This window comes from Ammospiza caudacuta, chromosome 1, assembly GCF_027887145.1.
Source record: "Ammospiza caudacuta isolate bAmmCau1 chromosome 1, bAmmCau1.pri, whole genome shotgun sequence".
Classification (NCBI taxonomy): Eukaryota; Metazoa; Chordata; class Aves; order Passeriformes; family Passerellidae; genus Ammospiza; species Ammospiza caudacuta.
The window spans coordinates 114,607,375-114,625,499 of record NC_080593.1 but is presented as its reverse complement, the minus strand read 5'-3'; the positions used below and the strand labels follow the sequence as shown (position 1 = coordinate 114,625,499).

General features: G+C 38.3%; 1 protein-coding gene across 1 annotated transcript in view; it reads left to right on the top strand.

The window, feature by feature from the left end:
• The window catches only part of ST18 (ST18 C2H2C-type zinc finger transcription factor), a 72,989-nt gene extending 56,591 nt beyond the window's left edge, over positions 1 to 16,398 (top strand). Inside the window, exons 13-21 of the mRNA XM_058808707.1 lie at positions 1,858 to 1,920; positions 2,706 to 2,774; positions 7,948 to 8,010; positions 8,106 to 8,186; positions 9,217 to 9,438; positions 11,447 to 11,535; positions 13,025 to 13,128; positions 15,301 to 15,444; positions 16,258 to 16,398. Of these exons, the coding sequence (XP_058664690.1) occupies positions 1,858 to 1,920; positions 2,706 to 2,774; positions 7,948 to 8,010; positions 8,106 to 8,186; positions 9,217 to 9,438; positions 11,447 to 11,535; positions 13,025 to 13,128; positions 15,301 to 15,444; positions 16,258 to 16,398 (976 nt within the window). The remainder of the gene's footprint in view (positions 1 to 1,857; positions 1,921 to 2,705; positions 2,775 to 7,947; positions 8,011 to 8,105; positions 8,187 to 9,216; positions 9,439 to 11,446; positions 11,536 to 13,024; positions 13,129 to 15,300; positions 15,445 to 16,257) is intronic.
• The last annotated feature ends 1,727 nt before the right edge of the window (positions 16,399 to 18,125 follow it).

Below are 18,125 nucleotides of genomic sequence, written 5' to 3'. Positions count from 1 at the left end.
TAATATACTTTTCTACTCTCCTAAATAATAACATCGAAGTATTTACTAGAGCAATGATGAACTTACAGAGGTTCAAAAAGTATCTAAAAGCAGGTATCTAAAATGTAATTGTGCCAAAAATTAAATAAAGAATAGTTTTAATTTATCAGAAGAATCCATAAGAAATATAGAGATCAGACTACATTCCTATGATCCCACTGAGCTCAGATATTTTACTGAAAAATTCAGTACAGTTGGCTCCATCATGAGGAAGCTTTTAAAATGACATAAGCACTTGCAGAGAAAAATTTTGAATGTGGTTAGCACAGTTGGAGCAAACTACTGTATGAATCTCACCATCTAGTATGTGCTTTCTATTTTTCCATGTAAATTCTGTTGGCCATAACAGCATGGCTCAGGTTGAAATGGGCTGTGAAAATGAGGCTGATATCTTCCTAAGGCTTTTTTACAGATTTGAAAAACTTCCTAGCATTCTGCCAGCTCAGAGAAAATAGCCAGGTGAGCATCTCAGGCACCCTTTTTTCATTAGCATGGAGCACTAGCTAACAGTTTTTGTGCAGCATCTGCTTGCCCTTTCTATCCATATTTCCAGTGAAAGAAAAACAGTTCTTTATAAGGCAACTCTCCAGGGTTGGTTAGAGTGTTTCAAAGTACTGTACAAAGGTGTATTTAATTTGCCCCCCCATCCATGCACAAGTTGCATTTCTTGGTATCTTTCCTCTTTTGCAGAGGAATGTATCCCAGCTTGACTTCAGTGTAACAGCTGAAGAATGGCTGAGGAAAAAGAGAAACTATATCTTCTCCAGCATGCCTCCATCTCTTTATTTAAATGAGTATATTTGTTCTGTTAAATGTGCACCTGGTTCCAGCCAGGACAGAGTTAAACTTGGCAGTAGCCAGGAGGTGAGGTGGCTGAGGGTTATTCCATAACCTCACCCAGGGAGAAGGTTTTCCTCCCAGTCACGTTTACTTGGCAAAGGCAGGGGGTGGGTAATCTGTTCTGAGCAATCATTTGCCTATCTTGTGCACTTTCTTAAGGATATTTTTGCTGTTACCATTCATTTTGTTATCTCATTGCTGTTTCCAGTGATTTGTTCTTATTTCGAGATGTGGCTTTCACCTTTTGTGCCTCCAATTCTACTCTCCAACCTGCCATGGGGGAAGGAGGAAGGGAGGGGGAGCAAGCAGCCTATGGTTTACAGAGTCTTGGTGGGAACATTAATTTAAAGAGTACCATTCCCAAACCAAAACAACCTTTGTATCACTTCATAGCTCATCTGAGAAACAGCTTGAGAAAGTTTTGTTCTCTTTCAGAAATTCAGATGTGTAATATTGACGTGCTTTCTCTTCTGCAAGCAATCCAAACATCTTTCTCACTTGCATCAGTAAATAAATATTGATATGTTTCTAAATAAGGTGTCTTATTTTAGTCAGAAGTGAAAGAAATTATTTTAAATATTACTGTTCTCAGGCGTCCAGTATGTTATACTTGAGGTCAGATCAGAAACTTCAGCTCCAGCATTTATGAACTGCTGTGAAAATTTTGTGCCAATAATAAAATAGTTTTTTTAAGAACTCACTTTATAAGCAAAATACCTATGCAAAGGTAACTCTATGCAGATAAAATAAGGGTTTGAATTATTTGCATTGTAGAAATAGGAAAAATTCTTTTCCTCTGTTTGTCAAGTAATAATTAAAAACTAGAATGAGGTTTTTCTAGATTACTGCAGTGTCGTGACAGTGTGTGATGATGAACGTGACTGCCCTAAGGATCATTACATAATTCACTGCAGAGTATGGTGAGCTGTGTGGTGTATTTTATATACCTTCACTTCTCATTCCTTCTTCTCTGCACAGCTGTCCAACCCCAGGATGTGATGGTAGCGGTCACGTAACAGGAAACTATGCCTCACACCGCAGGTAAGAAACAACAGGAAGCCTGAAACAGGAAATAGAGCTACTTGTAGCTCTTGTCATCTTTGAACCCCTTTGCACTAACCATGGATAAGTATTCAAAAACAATTTGCAGAAAATAATCCACAGAGAAACGTGGCTTTTTTCCTGATTTTGTTATATTTGTGAAGGTGTGGACTTAATACACTGAGGCAGTTAAGCAGCATATGCTTATTACTGTAGCTGCATTTCTCAGCTGAGACCTGCAGAAGTCATTTAGTGAAGTTTGCATTTCCCTGAGTGTACAAGCAGTCTCTATACAGATGCTGTTGCGTCTGATTATAAATGAGGTTTCTGCATACCTTTTTATGAACGGCTTTGAAATTCATAATCTGCTATTATAACCTGAGGACAGTAGATACTTTTTTCAAAATAACCTACTGCCAACCTAGGTGTTGAAACAACAATTTCCTACATTTCCATTGGGAGCAGAATGGAAATGTTTTCTGCCTTCTACCAGCCATGTGGACTAGATCCTTTAGCTGTCCTTCATATAGGAAACGTAAAGGATAGATTCTGTGTACCACTGTCCCCTCATAGAAAAGCTTTACAGGAGCTAGAAACCTTTGTCCCAAACTACATACTTTTTTAGTTAAGAACCGCAGCCTTATGTTTGTCCTTTTTGCCGAGAATAAATATTTGAGAGTATAATTTTAACCAATATAAATCATAAATTGTCTGGATGTTGGTGTTTTAGATAAAAATAAATGCTTTTGTTTAGTAAAATATTTCACATCAGGTTTTCTTTTCAGTGTTTCTGGGTGCCCATTAGCTGACAAGACATTAAAATCCCTTATGGCTGCTAACTCTCAGGAGCTCAAGTAAGTATTGACAATAGCACAAATGTTATTGTTCTTTATCTTCCACAAACATGTTCCCTGTGTTATTGAAGTTGTAAATTTGAATTGCTCTGAGCAGTATCTCTGAAACTTTTCCCTGAAAAGTGTAGTGAATTGGTTTGAAAGCTTTTGAGTGAAATAAATAAAGTTTACTTTTCTCCATTTGTCTTTCTTTTTGCTCGTACCCCTTCATTGTCATTAATTAATCAGGGCCTGGGGGGACAAAAATTGTGAACACTAGGAAAGATGCAGTTTTCTCAGTGTTTCTGAATCAGAAAGGAATAGAAAATATCTAATATGTCAGATGGATCTGTCAACTGATTCAGATAGAATTAATTGGAATTATTTAGTAAGAAATAAATGTAGTTAGAATAAATCTAAAAATGAGACCAGAATACCTGCAAATCCTTTTTTATTTGTCACTACCCTATACTATGAGTTTAATGCCACTGAAGCAGGCATCAAGTCATATTTTATGCTGGCATAATTCTCACCATGAAATGTCACTTACAAAAGGACTGTGCAGGCTTTGCTATATAGACAGATGTATAGGGACATATGAATATTTCAAAAATCTGTAGTCAAGAGAGGCACTGGCAACCAGTCATCTAGTTATTGAATTGGCTTTGTCAATAAGGATGTGGGGAAAAGGGAAGGATAATTAGAGTTCTTTCATAGCTTTCCCTCTGCAACTTGTAAATTGGATCCCATAATAGATGGCTTGGAAAAATTCATGAATGCATATAAAAAGGGGAGAACCCCGTGACTGTCCTTTCTGTCCTTTAGGTTCATCCCTAGTCCAGATAGAAGAAAATAAAGTCTGATCATGGCACTATTTTCCTTTTCTAATAATATTAATAGCAGAAGTGGCTACATTTAGGCTTGGAGCAGTGTTTGGCTTCCCCAGATCCAATGTTAGTGGTTTCATTCCCTAGCCTTACAACTTCAGTTATAATTGAAATGCTGAACTGATGGTATGAAGTTGAATGTACAGGAGATGCAGCAAAATAGCAAAGAAAGAACATTTATACAGGCAGCTGTCCAAAGCAGTTCACAAAGCCAGTAGGTAAACTGGCACTCTGGCACAATGCTGCATTTTTTGACATTTCTGATCCCAAAAGGTATAAAATTTGGGTTTAGTTTGTTTTAGAAGAGCAGAACGGTTAGCAAGGAACGGGCTTGCAGAAATGCTGACAAATTCGAAGTCATTTGCTGAGTCATATATATTTGTCCCTGCTTTTATTGGCTTTCTGCCATACAAAGACACTCACACAAATATTTTGAATAGTTGCTCCTCATGCATCACCCCCCCGCCCCATTCATGTGTGAATAAGTAAATTTGCATACCAATATGGTTATTTTTCCACTAAAGCTTCTAGAGTTTTGGTCATGCCATAAGGAAAGAGGAGCAACAGCATATGACTTAAATGACAAACTGCACACTGTACGCCATGTATAATAAGTGAGTTGTGAAAGACAAAGTCAAAGTTCATGGACATTTCACAGACAGAAATATGTTGCATAACGCAGTTAGCATTTAATTTCAATTAACTAGAAAAAGAGCAAAAATCAAAATCTGTTCACAGACAATTTGCAAAAGGAAAAAAGGCTAAATAAAATTACTTTTCACAAATGTACCACCTTAATTTAGGTTCTTGCAAACATAGTTCAGGTGATATTTTGAACAAAACTTTGCTTCTCTCTAAATTAAATCTTTTTCCAAAATGCTGCAATCATTCTTGTTCTGGTATAGCGACAGCAATAGTTAATTGTAGCATTGCTATGTGAGCAGAGGGCATAAATGCTCATAGAATCAGGCCAGGAAAGTACCCTCATGTAGTTAGGCATGAATATGAAAAAGCTGTGTATTTTTTTCCAAATGTTATTCATGTTTAATTTGCCAGAATCAAGATAAGATTTTGGCTTTAATTATGAAACTCTATGCCAGCAAAGATACAAGGCTTCCATGTGATCCACAGTTTGGAAATAAGGAAGGTCTGCTCAGAAAGTGGGCCTGTGACTCAGATTCAAGAAAATTTCTATATGAGGATTCTTGCTGCTCAGAACAATCTGAGGTGGTCAATTTAAAACATAAGTTTGATGATGACTCAAATTTTAAAGCTAAAAGGGATAATTGGGGCTGATATCCTATTTAACCAAAGAGCTTGCTTATCAAGCCTTAAATAATTTTAAATATGTACTTTAGAGAGGTATTTACTTACAATTCAGAAGCTTTTAGGAATAGGTGGTCAGTCCTACCCTTATACTCATTTTTGCAGTGGTTAAATGTCAAGTTTTACGAGAGATTTGAGCAGTTTTTCTACATGGGTCCCACATAAAACATTGATACTGATTTATACTGAGTTATAATGCCTTCCATAGGTAGTATAACAATTTCAGAAAATGGTTTTCTCAGCTGACCTCCATTGGTTTGCCTTGACTACAATTCATATTCAACACCTCTGATCAAAAGCATTTCAGCTTTTGAGGGAGAAAATGTACCAGAAATGCTCCTAAACCTGCAGCTCAGCATTTAAATTTTACTTGTAATTGTAGTTCATCTTCCTAAAGATAAAGCAATCCTCTTGGAGAAAGGGACAAAACAGAAGGTACTCAATGCCCATTTGCAAGTATTTATATGTGAAATCACAGAGATTTATTTTTGAATAACAAATTTGGAAGAATTGTGAAAGAACTTGTAACCTACACCCACCTGAGGGTTGACATCTTTTAATTTGATGTCCTGAGACCTCTGGCCCTTTGATGTAAATCTTATTTTCTTGGCTCTGCACAGGAATTGATTATAGAGGATGACTCCCTAAAACTGGGGCACCAGTCCAAACACCACTTAAAAGCTGATGAAATTCCTCAGCATTACTGATTGAAAGGAAATAGGTTTTTGGTGTATTTTGTGTTATGGAATTTCACAATCCGTACAAAGATATAACCAATATTTAGAAAACCCAATCCAGTTGTCAAGATTAGGAGTCTTGCTAATGAAGCTTTTTACTTGTTTGTCAGTAGCCTACCTGAAATATCCTTTTACAGTTTAATTAGTCCTGACAATATCTCACCCTGAAATCTTCAGTGACCTCAGAATAGCTTGGACTCCAATCCAGTAGGAAATCTGTCTGCTGTCAGAAGTGGTAACTACAGATGGGGTGATATAAAATTTAGTTCAGTATCCTTTATAAGTACATTCACAACTCCCAGACTTTCAGATCTGAATGTCTCACACAAAAAGATTTTCTTGAATTAAAGTCCACCTCCAGTCTATGCAGGGAGCCCTTCCATCTGTGATCATCTGATAAAACAAGTAGCCAAAATTAATTTCCTTAGTTTTTGGCAGGTGTTCTGGATTTACTTGTGAGCATTCACACTCTCCAGACATCTGCCCTTGCTGCCTGCTCCACATGACGTTGTGCCCAGTCCTCGTCCCACACTTTAACAGGTCAACATTTAGTTCTACACAGTCAAGCATGTCCTGGCACTCTGCAAACCCCCACCTTAACTTTTGCTGTCAGTGTGAGGCAATTCATTCCACCAAAAATATAGTTCACTAAGTGTCATCATGAAATGTTTTGATATTATATTTAAAAAAATTCACCCCTTTCTTCATTTGAAATAATGCGGAATTTTGCTTGAATAAATGCATAAATTTGCTCATGTCCAAAAGAAGTCAGATTTTTGACAAATTAATTGTTCACAGAAAATTAGTTTTAAATATTCTGTGAAGAGATGCACCTGCACACCCAGATGTACTATTACCATTATATTTGTAGGTGTTTTCCCTGGCAGCCTACCAATGACAAGATGAAATCACGAATCTCTTTAACTCAGGAAAGATTCAGTAACAACTGGGACCCTTAAGAGCATATTGAAGCCTACAACTGCCCTTAATGGTTCAGTACAACATTATTTGGCACAACTCCTTATGTAATTCTGATACTCTGTAAAAATAATAGCACTTCAAAGTCCCTTAGGGTTGCTTAGTATAAGAACTTTGTGTTGTATAATACAGGAACATAGAAAAGGCTGGCATAACTTCTAAGGCAAATGTTTTTTGGTTCTGCTTTGTTTGCTGAGGTACATTAATCTTCTCTGAAAAAAACCTCAAGCCAAACCACTCCACAAATAAAAACAGCCCTAAATTAAAAAAAAAAAAAAAAAAAAAAAAGAAAAAAGAAAAATTAAAGAAAAAATAAAAAAATAAAACCTCTGTACTTCTGAGATGGAAGGTGTTACCAGTGAGGTCCCACTCCAAACCCCACAGGAGTCAGTGGAAAGACCTACTGACCCAAGCTGGCTTTTGGGGCATAGCAAGCAGGAAGCCCACCCTGCCAGAGTGCTGGCAAAAGCACAGTAACCAGCAGGCTTTTTCCTTTTTTCATTGTATGGATGTTTCAGTATTAAAAATTCATACTTGAAAAGGCTTGTTTGTCTCACATACACAGAGCAACCCCTTAACTATAAGAAATAAGCATAATCCAATTGCTCAGCTGAGCACCCAACTGAATCTCAAGCAAAAAAGAGATGGTGCTGTGGTATGCTTACAGTGCTAGAATACACAAATTATTAAATTTAAATTCTGGCTACTGTCTATTGATGGCCAAAAGTAAAACTGCTTCTCTGCTTTCATTTCCCTTTCTGTAAATACTGGCAAAGTGCTTATTTATATCTCTACCTGAAAACATCATACCAATAATAAACAAACACATAAGAGCAAATTTACCAATAGATCTATATCAAGCTGCTTTTTTCTTCTCTTTGTAATGTTGATTCTGTACAAGGAAAAATGTTTGATGCAAACATTGATATAAACTAAGTAAATCAACACATCATATACAATATATTTCATATTCCGTATAAAAACTCTGCTACTTAAAAAAACCCCCACAAAACAAACAAAGAAACAAAAAAAAAAAAAAAAAAAAAACAAAAAAACAAACAAAAAAAAAAAAAAAAAAAAAAAAAAAAAAACAAAAAAGGGAGTATGCTTATTTAAGGAAAAACACCAAACCAGCGAGAGGTAGGTTTAGTTATTCAGCAAAAGCTCTGCTGTTCTTTCTTCCACTCTAGACAAAATATAGATTGTACACATTATTTGCTCTGTATCTTTGTGACCATATTTTGTAATTCCTGTATTATTCCATAGGTGCCCAACACCTGGCTGTGACGGCTCTGGCCACGTGACAGGGAACTATGCATCCCACAGAAGGTAATAACCATCCCATCACATGGGGCTGCAGTGCTCAGGGCTCTCGGCTGGCAGCAGCAGAAAGAGGTGGCTCTTACTCTGTGTGCTTCTTTCAGCTTGTCTGGCTGCCCTCGTGCCAGGAAAGGAGGTATCAAAGTCACTCCTACCAAGGAAGAAAAAGAAGACCCTGAACTTAAGTGAGTACAGAAGCAGGGGTGGAGGGGGGAAATGGCCTGGGAGAGTTCAGGACTTGAGGAACCATAGGGAGATGCCCCAGTTAATCTCAACACTGCGAGAATAGTGCCCAGAGCTGGAACCAAACCAAGTATTTCTGCTTCTTGTGGAGTTGGTGGAGTCCATCACCTAGGAGACTGAACAGTGAGGAAGGATTTCTATATCTGCTTGTATTGCTCCAATCAATTTAAAAAGTGCTATGCCAATGGGTTGAAAAATTTGGCAAAATGAAGGAAAATTATTACTGACTGAGGTGAAACATGTCAGCTAATTAAATCAGAGTGACACCTTAAAAATATCTTCCAGAGAACTTAAATATCTGTAAGTCTCAAGTCTTTTCTATATCTATGAATGAAAATTTCAGTTAAAGTGAAAACTGGAAACTCTGTAGAGATTCACTACATTCCTGGCTTGAATGCATATTCCATTAAAATTTGTAAATGATAACTGCCAGAACATAAAAGTGAAGACTTCATTGTATGGAGAGTTGTTTTAATACTTGCTAATGATATGTGTGAAACTGCATAACACTGACAGAGCAGCACAAAAACTTCCCTCTCCTGTCTTTGCAAATATTTGGATGGATTTCCGTGCATGTCTTCCAGTTACAGGAACCCACCCTCTTCTTCATACCAAAAACCAAGACAGAAATGAGACAATGTTGACTTTCCATACACTTGAAGAAGTGCGATTTATTGCCCATGATAGAATTTCAATTTTCTTTTCCAGTAAAATATTATCTAAACAAATGTCTTATTTTCTTAGTCTCTACAGCTCTATTTTAAATTTCCTTATTTTAGTATGAGCTGAACCCCCACAACCCAGCTTGACAATAGTTGGATGCTCTGGTACAGTGTGCCAACAGGGACCAAGTCTTACTCCATTAAAGCAAAGCAGCAAAGGCAGCTGGAATGATTTTCTCGGGATTTTTTGAGAATGTTTTTGCCTGCTCTCTGCAGTGCAAATGAGTGTTCTTTTGCTGTGTTTCTGTAGATGCCCAGTGATAGGCTGTGATGGCCAAGGTCACATATCAGGTAAATACACTTCCCATCGCACTGCTTCTGGTTGTCCTTTGGCTGCCAAGAGACAGAAGGAGAGTCCTGTCAATGGGTCTTCGCTATCCTGGAAACTGAACAAACAGGAGCTGCCACACTGTCCTTTGCCAGGCTGCAACGGGCTGGGTCATGTTAATAATGTTTTTGTCACCCACAGAAGGTATAACTTTGTGTTTTCTCTTTTCACTTTTCCTTAACATTCCACTCTGAATTGGCAACATGTGAGTTTAGAGTCAGAATAAATTGTGCTAAAGTCTTTTGAGTAATAACATTGCAGGTAAAGTAATACAAAACAGAATTAATTTGAGAGACTTAAATTTTATGTCTTTTTCTATGTTCCCATTGAAGCATGACTTTCCAAGGTGTTCAGATTGGTACAGTGTCTATGCACTTTAAAATTAAGTAGAGTTCTTTCCTAGGGAAATACGGAGTTGTATGTCTGCATATCTTCCAAAGAAAAGAGAAATATCACCAGAAAATGTCACCAGAAAAGCTTTAGCCAAGAGTCACTCATTTCATCTTTCTACCAGTGGAAAAGTTATACTTATAAACTTTGTATTTAAGCAGCTTAAGTTACACAAAGAAGAAACAATAAGCATGCAGCTCTTATGTGGATTAAAAAAGTTTAAAGTTATAACAATCTTACAAAGAAAATTATCCTTGCAGAGAAGTCACACATAAAACTAGCAACAAACACCATCTATCACTGTGAAAAATAATAATCTGACTATATTGAATAGAAAATAATTAAAGATTCTGATTGGCAAGCTTGGTTTTCTGTCTTTAATAGTAATTAAGTCTACATTCTCTGTCTCCTTAGCTTTCTTCTTAACACTTTGAGCCAACTTCTCCAAAACAAGAAATGCCCATGGTCATTTGAATAAATTCAGTCAGAGTCCAGTGTTATCCTAATTTTATTTCCTACATCCCATCTAAAAGTCTTTTCATTAGGACACTACTGCAAATTGTGGGTCATTAAGCAAGTAGCAAAAACTGTATTTTAGCTGGTAGCAATTCATAGTACAGATGATTCCTATCCTACATGAGACTGGGTCACTCCCAAGATCACATTAGTTAAAATGATGTAGCAGATATAACTTTGTTTTATATCCTTTCCTAGGATGTTAGAAACCTAACAAGTAACTCATGGCTTTCAAACAATCTCCCAGTTAGATATCTGCTCTGGGCAGAGATAATAAGCAAAAATTTAGAACTGAAGAACTAGCATCTTTCTGTATAGCTTTTATCCAAGCTAATGAAAGCTTAGGTTTTACTGCTTTGTTGTTTTTGGGTGTTTTTTTCCTATGTGGAAATGCCATGTCTGTTAGGATTCTCTTTTTGTAAAAATTTTTACATGCACATACACACACACGTCAACCACTTTTCTGTGGAACAAAGTTTTCCCTCTCTCCTTACTCAGATACACCTAAAAACAAATCCTGCTGCCAGTTCTTCGGCATATGGATATTTCTTCTTTGTTATTTATAAAGATAGTATTAAGACAGTGCAATTCCTCTTAGCCCTTTAGTGGGCTATAAAAATTGCCTCAGATAATTACCAGCTGATGAAATTGTAAGCTTTGAAATAGCAAAATGTAATTTAATGTGAACAGTGGTTAAAAAGCCAACTGACTATATAATGGAACCATTCAAAAAAGCTATTACAGCCTATAGGGTATATCCAGAGTTATTATTGTATTGATCATTATTATGTATCAACAAAGTGATACAATAATTGGGCACTGTGGACATCATCCCATTAACTAATTTTTTTTAGGATAGTAAACTTGCCATTTTAAATACCACACTCTCCTCTCCTTTGGAGCACAATCTCTTGATAAAAACAGCTTATAAGTGTTTGAATTTAACGAATTCTGTAAATGCATCTTCATATAGCTTAACAGTAGCTGCTACTGCAATTTTGTTTATTTTGAAATATGCTTAAGAGTTGTTTACTCATAGACTGAGATTTCTGTGCCAATTTTCAAGCTGGAATATACAGCTAAATGACTCTTTATGAGTTATGTCATTCCCCGAAGCCATGCTATAATGGAGATACTGATGCGACCTTAGGTACAGAGGTCTGTCCAAGTGCATGATAATATTGCCTGAAAGGATTGTTGCCATTTTCAAGTGGGTGCTAATGTTTTTTTTTGCTATCTGTTTCAGCCTGTCTGGTTGTCCTCTGAATGCACAAACCATAAAAAAGGGCAAAATTTCGGAAGAATTAATGACTATCAAGCTTAAAGCAAGTGGCGGTAAGGAGATCTGTAAAAAATGATGACATTTATTTAGATAGAAGGGCCCTGACTCCCATTTATACTTGTGCCCCTATATGCCATTCTGGCATTAATTCTCAGTACTTTGTCTCTAGCAATAAAAAATCGTGACTAACAAAAAATATTTGCATGAGAGATTATAAAATTATTCTCATTTACATCTTGATAACTGAACATTGAGGATATGCTCTTGTTCCAGAGCATTTTTTTTATTAGGGTATCCTTTCAATATTGTTTTAATTAATAAACAATTAGTTACAGATCAGGAGGACTTAGCTATCTGAATAAGGTAGGAAGGGAGAAATATCGTCAGCAGAAATGGACTCATCTCTCTAACTTCATTCCTACATGGTTTAGTATCTATGCAGTGCTTGTGCAATTTAGCTAACCTAAGTGCAAAGCAATAATTACCAAAGAGTTGCAGGGGAAAATGTGTGGGAGTCTCCCTTCTTATACTATGTGCTTTAGCAAGTTGGGCATTGAGCCAGGATTCAGGAAATTTAGTCTTTAGCCTCCAACTGCTGAGGAAAACGGTTGCATTACTGCTTACAGATTTCCCATGCTGGCTCCCCAGTAGACTCGGTTCTAGGCTTTAAAGCAGTAACAACAGTGGCACAAATCTCCAGGCAGAGCTGGGCTCAGAATGATACTAAGCAGAAACAGGAACATGCATTTGCCAGCAGCTGCTACAGCTCAGTATATTTCAGGATAAGTCTTTCATTAAAGAACTGAAGCTCTTTTACTTTGCTATCTAACTTGTTGGGATGAAAAAGCCTGGCTTCTTAGGGTTTTGTTTTGTTTTGTTTTGTTTTGCTTTTTTTTTTTTTCCCTGTAATACTTGTTAGCTTTCTGAAAATTTCACCCTTTCCTGTTATTTAAACTTCACTATTTATCAGATATATCTAAGGCTGTGCTTATGGAAGTTTTCTGCACAGGAGCTTGCCCCCACAGAGATTCTTGCAAAATCAGAAACAGGTACAGATGAGTGAACAATTATAATACTAAAGAAGATGTTGCCCTGCTGTATTTTCTGAAAAAGAAGGGTTGCTGTTGCATTCCTTTAAAAAAAAAAAAAAAAGACAAAACAAAAAAACCCCAAACCAAAACAAACAACAAAACCCCCACACCCAAGCACCATAAAAATCTCCTCACATTTATGATAAACTTTCCTCTTTCTGGGCAATTTTTCCTTTCTGTACCCTTCAGCTTGTACTTGCATGATGCAATGAAAAAAGAAAGTGCGAAAAAATTAGGACTAAGATAGCCCCATCTATGTTTCAGCTCATATAAATGTTTAACAGGAAGGAAAGAATTTTGATAGTAAAATCAAAGAAAATATAAGGATCAATCATTTGTTGAAAATCTTATTTTCCTAGGGTTAAGTACCAGGTAATACAGCTGGTTACTTATACATCCATTGTCCTGTGGACACTTTAAATCTGATGTTGTTATTTTCAACTATTTACAGGTATTGAGAGTGATGAAGAAATAAGACACTTGGATGAAGAAATAAAAGAACTGAATGAATCCAATCTTAAAATTGAAGCTGACATGATGAAACTTCAAACTCAGGTATGCCATAAATGTGAAACCTTTTCCTATGCTATGCATAAGCACGATAAATAAATTAAATGCTATGTAAATGTTATGTTTAAAAATAGCTAGTCTCCTCTGCACTTCTTTTTTCAAGCTCTTGTTTGCTGTTTTTTGTAAATGAGCAGCAGATATTGTCCTAAAGATCTGCTGAATGACAAATTCAGGACAGTTTGTAGCTAATCTTAGCTAGCAGACATGAAACATACTTACCAAACAAAACATCCATTTTCCTTTGTTGACCAAACATCTGCTTACCAAACCAGGGAGGTCCTATGACTTGAGTTTTCAGGGATGATAATTCCTCTTACAAACCCACTCCAAGTCTTAATGAGTACCAAAGAAAATTTTCCTAGTTTAGCTCACCCACTGCCAATTATTCAAATACTTTGAATTTTGCCTCCAGGCAACCGCTGGTAAGGAATGTATACCTTTTGCTAGCTTGTGTAGAAGAGGATTTTGATGGAAGTTATGCAAAAGAGTCATTCTCTTTCATTATTTTCTGTACTGGAGAGATTAAGTTGGTTTTAATATGCTGATAGCGGTTCTATGGAGTGAGCTGTGTAGCATCATCCCTTCAGACTCTCATGTACACCTGGAAGTTAACCTGGGCAGATTGGGTAAAAGCATGAGCAGAAGCTTCAGAATTTTCAGAATAAGAGTGAAATAAAAATAAATTTGTGAACTGGATATAGATCTAAACCAAACTGAGTGTAACCATACCCCCCCCTCTATTTGCACCACATTTGAATGAGCAGCCTTGTCTCCTGCTGTTTTTTCAGCAACCACTGCGTGTATGGTCTAAACAAGGTAGAAGCCTGTGCCACCTGTGCTGGATCTAAACAATCTGGCTGCACACCACAGCAGCTGTGGGGATATCCAGCCCAAACTGCACTGCAGGGGGGCTGTGCTCACTGTCTCAGGACACTTGGTTCTCTCCGGTGGTCACTGAGCCATTTACATGGAGATAGCCCTGTTTGTGCAGTCAGGTTTCTTCTCCCTAGACTTTCTCCCTGGTGAAGGCAGCTTGACCAGCAAAGCCTGAACTGAACTACAGCAGAAGCCATAAATCTCCTACCTCCTTTTACTCCACACCAGCCAGGTGTTAGACTGCTACGAGCACCCTGCAGAGGAGGGGTTGAAGCGGACGACAGGCACACAAAAAGGGGTTTCTCACACTGGGGAGTTTTGCTGTGCGGCTGTGCCTGAGCAAAGGAAGTAAAGTGGCCACAAGCAGGAAGCAATTAATTAGTGCAAAGAAGCGCATACTAATAAAGAAGGGTGGGCATGACAATTGTGGGTGTGACTGCACTGGTCAGTGCCCTGTGGAGCTGTGGTGGGGCGCAGGGATGGCAGCCCTTGGTTCTGCCCTGCTGAGCTGTCTGCTCTTGGGACAAGGAGCAGGGCAGGAGGGAACCAGACCCTGCCATTGCTGGTTTTGTTTTTTCAGCACTGCTTTTGACATCTAAGCTTTCAGACCTGAGCTCTCACTTCAAAAATATACCATTTTTTCCCTACCTTGGCTGCTTTTTCCTGCTCTTTCCAAAACCCTCCTCTCCATTCTGTTAGTCAGAGACCATCTTTGCAATACAGTGCTCAGTCTCTCAGTTTCCTTTCCACTCTATTTTTTTCTCATTGTTCCCAGCACCAGGCCTGTTGCTAATCCCAGCCAGCCCAGAGCTCACCCAGGAGCAGGGCAGGAAAGCAGCACAACAGCTAATACCCAATACCCGTGCCCTTGCTATTGTGGCTGAGCAGCAGGGATGCTGTAAGAGCAGGACAGCAATGAAAACATCAACCTCCTTTCTCCTTCCTCCACCAGCCCTGAGGCCACACTTCATCTCTGCTCCATACTGACCCTCCTCTGCAAGCTCAATTCCTTCCTCCCCCTCTGGGGCACTCTCTAGTGCCTTGCTGCCACAAGGTTTCTCCATGAACCAGCAGCAAAGTCCCTCATTTCAGAGCAAATACAACCTCTTCTTTGCTCTGAATGCTCTGTGGAGAAGTTATGTCCTAAACGAAGCATAGCTGAGTTTCAGATTCATCATGGCCTCTCTCATAACCACCCAGCTGATATTTTGGGTTCAAACTGCAGTAACAATGCTGACAAGGGTTTGTCTGTCTGTGTTTGTGCCTGCCTGTCTCTTTTAGATCACATCTATGGAGAGCAATTTGAAAACAATAGAAGAGGAGAACAAACTCATAGAGCAGAACAACGAGAGCCTGTTGAAGGAGTTAGCTGGCTTAAGCCAAGCCCTTATCTCCAGTCTCGCTGACATTCAGCTGCCACAGATGGTAAGCCCACAGCCAGCAGGTTAACACCTTCTTTTGAGACTGCCTTGCCAGCATTCAAAGCAGATGAGCAAGCTCAGGGACTGGCAGGAGCACTGGAGCTGCATTAGCAGAGAGCACTTTTAGGCTGATTTGCTTTGCAGAGATGCAGGATCATGAAGTCTGTGTGGCCGTAGGTGCAGTTCCTTTCAGGATTGAGCCAGTCCTGGTATCTCTGCCCTGTACCTCACCATGCAAGGCAGGCTTTTCCCTCAAACCTCCCTGTCTGAATACCCACCCTGCACAAAGAGTGAAAACTTCACTCTCATGAGTGCCCTCATTTACTCAGCTCCCAGATCAAAACCTGTTTCATAGAGATAATTCTTCTGGAGAAAACCAAGCTCCATATTCTCAAGAATTTCACATCTGACTTTCAAACAAAGGCCAAATCCACAGAGGTGCTCCTGTTTCCAGTCCCCTTTCCAAATGTCAAGAATGCCACTGGAAGATTAAAAAAGGACAGTTAGGGAGAATATCAGTCACAATCCCAGAGATGACAAAATGACAAATAAGCCACAAAAAAAAAGAAAAAAAAAAAAAAAAAAGAAAAAGTTACACTAACCATAATATCTCCAACTCCTTTTCTTGCTTGGAGTCCCCCAGGATGTGCAACTCCTGTAATTTCCACAACCCTTCCATTAATTTGGATGGCTGCCCTGTTCAGGACTTCTCCCCAGTTGCCATATCGCTCCTTTGGCGTGCTTTGGGGTTGGGTGTTTGGGTTTTTCAGCCTTAATTTTACCTCCTACAATTATAATCTGTTTTGTCTCCATTTAGGGGCCAATCAGTGAGCAGAATTTCGAAGCATATGTAAATACACTCACAGACATGTACAGCAATCTGGAACGGGACTATTCCCCCGAATGCAAAGCTCTGCTGGAAAGTATCAAACAGGCAGTGAAGGGCATCCATGTGTAGGATGTGAAAGCTGCTGGGCAACAGAAATTACTTAACAGCAGTAAACTCCAGATGGATCTGTTAGGAGTTCATGTACTGCTAAGGGGTGTAGGTTGCCATGCTGCATTTACAATTGCAACATTGCACTAATTTTTTCCCAGCTGACATAAAAAAAGAATAAAACCACAACAGACTATTTGTATTAACAGCAATGCACTCTGTTAGTATATTGTATTTATTTCAGTACAATTTCTTTTTTTTTCTTCTTTTGCACTCAGTTTTTGTAAAGTGAATGTAAAAAGTGTGTGCGACTATTTTTTATATTTTTTATTTATTTCTAATCAAAGAGTTGGTTTTTTTATCTTTTAACAGCATTTTTGCGGCCTGCCATATTTTTACAAATGTGTTTATTAATTTATTTTCCAATGGGATTTTAAATAGACTGAAAGCTATACTGTAAATTAAATAACTTGCTGGGTTTGTACAGGAAGAAAAAAAAAACCTATGAAAGTAACAAATGACTGAACCGTGGTTCTAGTTTTATTTTCCTCACATCCTGCTTTTTTATAATGGCTTTGTATCAGAAATGGGTTTGCAGTAACATGAGATGTGAAGATGCATGGAATGAGAAGATAAATAGTGCCCACTAGTGGGGAACTTGGGCTCTTAAAAGCACAGTATGCTGGAAAACAGTGTGTTAAAGAATATGTTAGCAATAATGAAATATAGCAATCAGCAAAGCACTTGACTTGGCTGTGTGATTTAGCCTATGAGAATGATTATTTAAAATGTTTCAAGAGAACTTCAGATTTATTTTACCACTGCAGCTTTTGTTCAGAGTTAGCTCATGGAGGGAAATGACAATTATCTCTAAACAAGAAGGGTAATTAGGTAGGTACTGGTACTTTTTTAGTATGAGACGTTGAGGTTTTAAGCAAGTGACCAGTATTGCAATGGATTTGGATTGAAAAAACGCAAACACATCCCAAGCTAAAGGCTTTGTACATAATGAGTCGAACACATCTCCCCTGAAATGGCATTTAATACTGGTTTGAAGGTAATGGCAGCTGAGAAGGCAGCGGTCTGTCTGGAGGGCAACAACACCCCTCTGGCACCACGGTGGTCGCTTGTCCCTCTGAATGACCGGTAGCAACACCGTGACTGGTTTCTCCCATCCTTCTTCACTGAGACTAGGCTGATACTGAGTTTGTCACCAGTCTTCTGGTAGGGTCCCAAGTGCTACAGAGCAGACAGACAGGCGGAGGTGTGGACAGACGAGCACTTGCGCAAAGGTATCCGGTTAGCCTGGGTGTGGAACTTCTGAATCCGTCAGAAACTAGCGGTTGCTATAACAGAGGCAATGTCTATTTCAGGGATTGTAAGTAATTAAGCATTGTTTCAGAAGTTTTTTTTATATTTATTTTTTTTAAGAAAAAGGTATAAACAACCAGCTAAACTGCCTTTTTTGTATGCACACACACCTCATGTGCATATGTGCCTCAGTGTAAATGTATACATGGATCTAGCGTGTGTTTAATTTTTCCGTGCTATAATGAAAGTGTTTATTTTTATTAGCCGCATTTATATTTAGATTGAATATGATGGCATTCACAGGCTTGACATATACAATTATATTATTACTGTTCCTGCACAAAAGTACTATTCAGAAGTGATTCAACTCTCATGCACTGTGGTCACTGTTCTGCATTAGGTGGGGCTTGCTTTTTGTTGGGGGGTTGATTCAACTC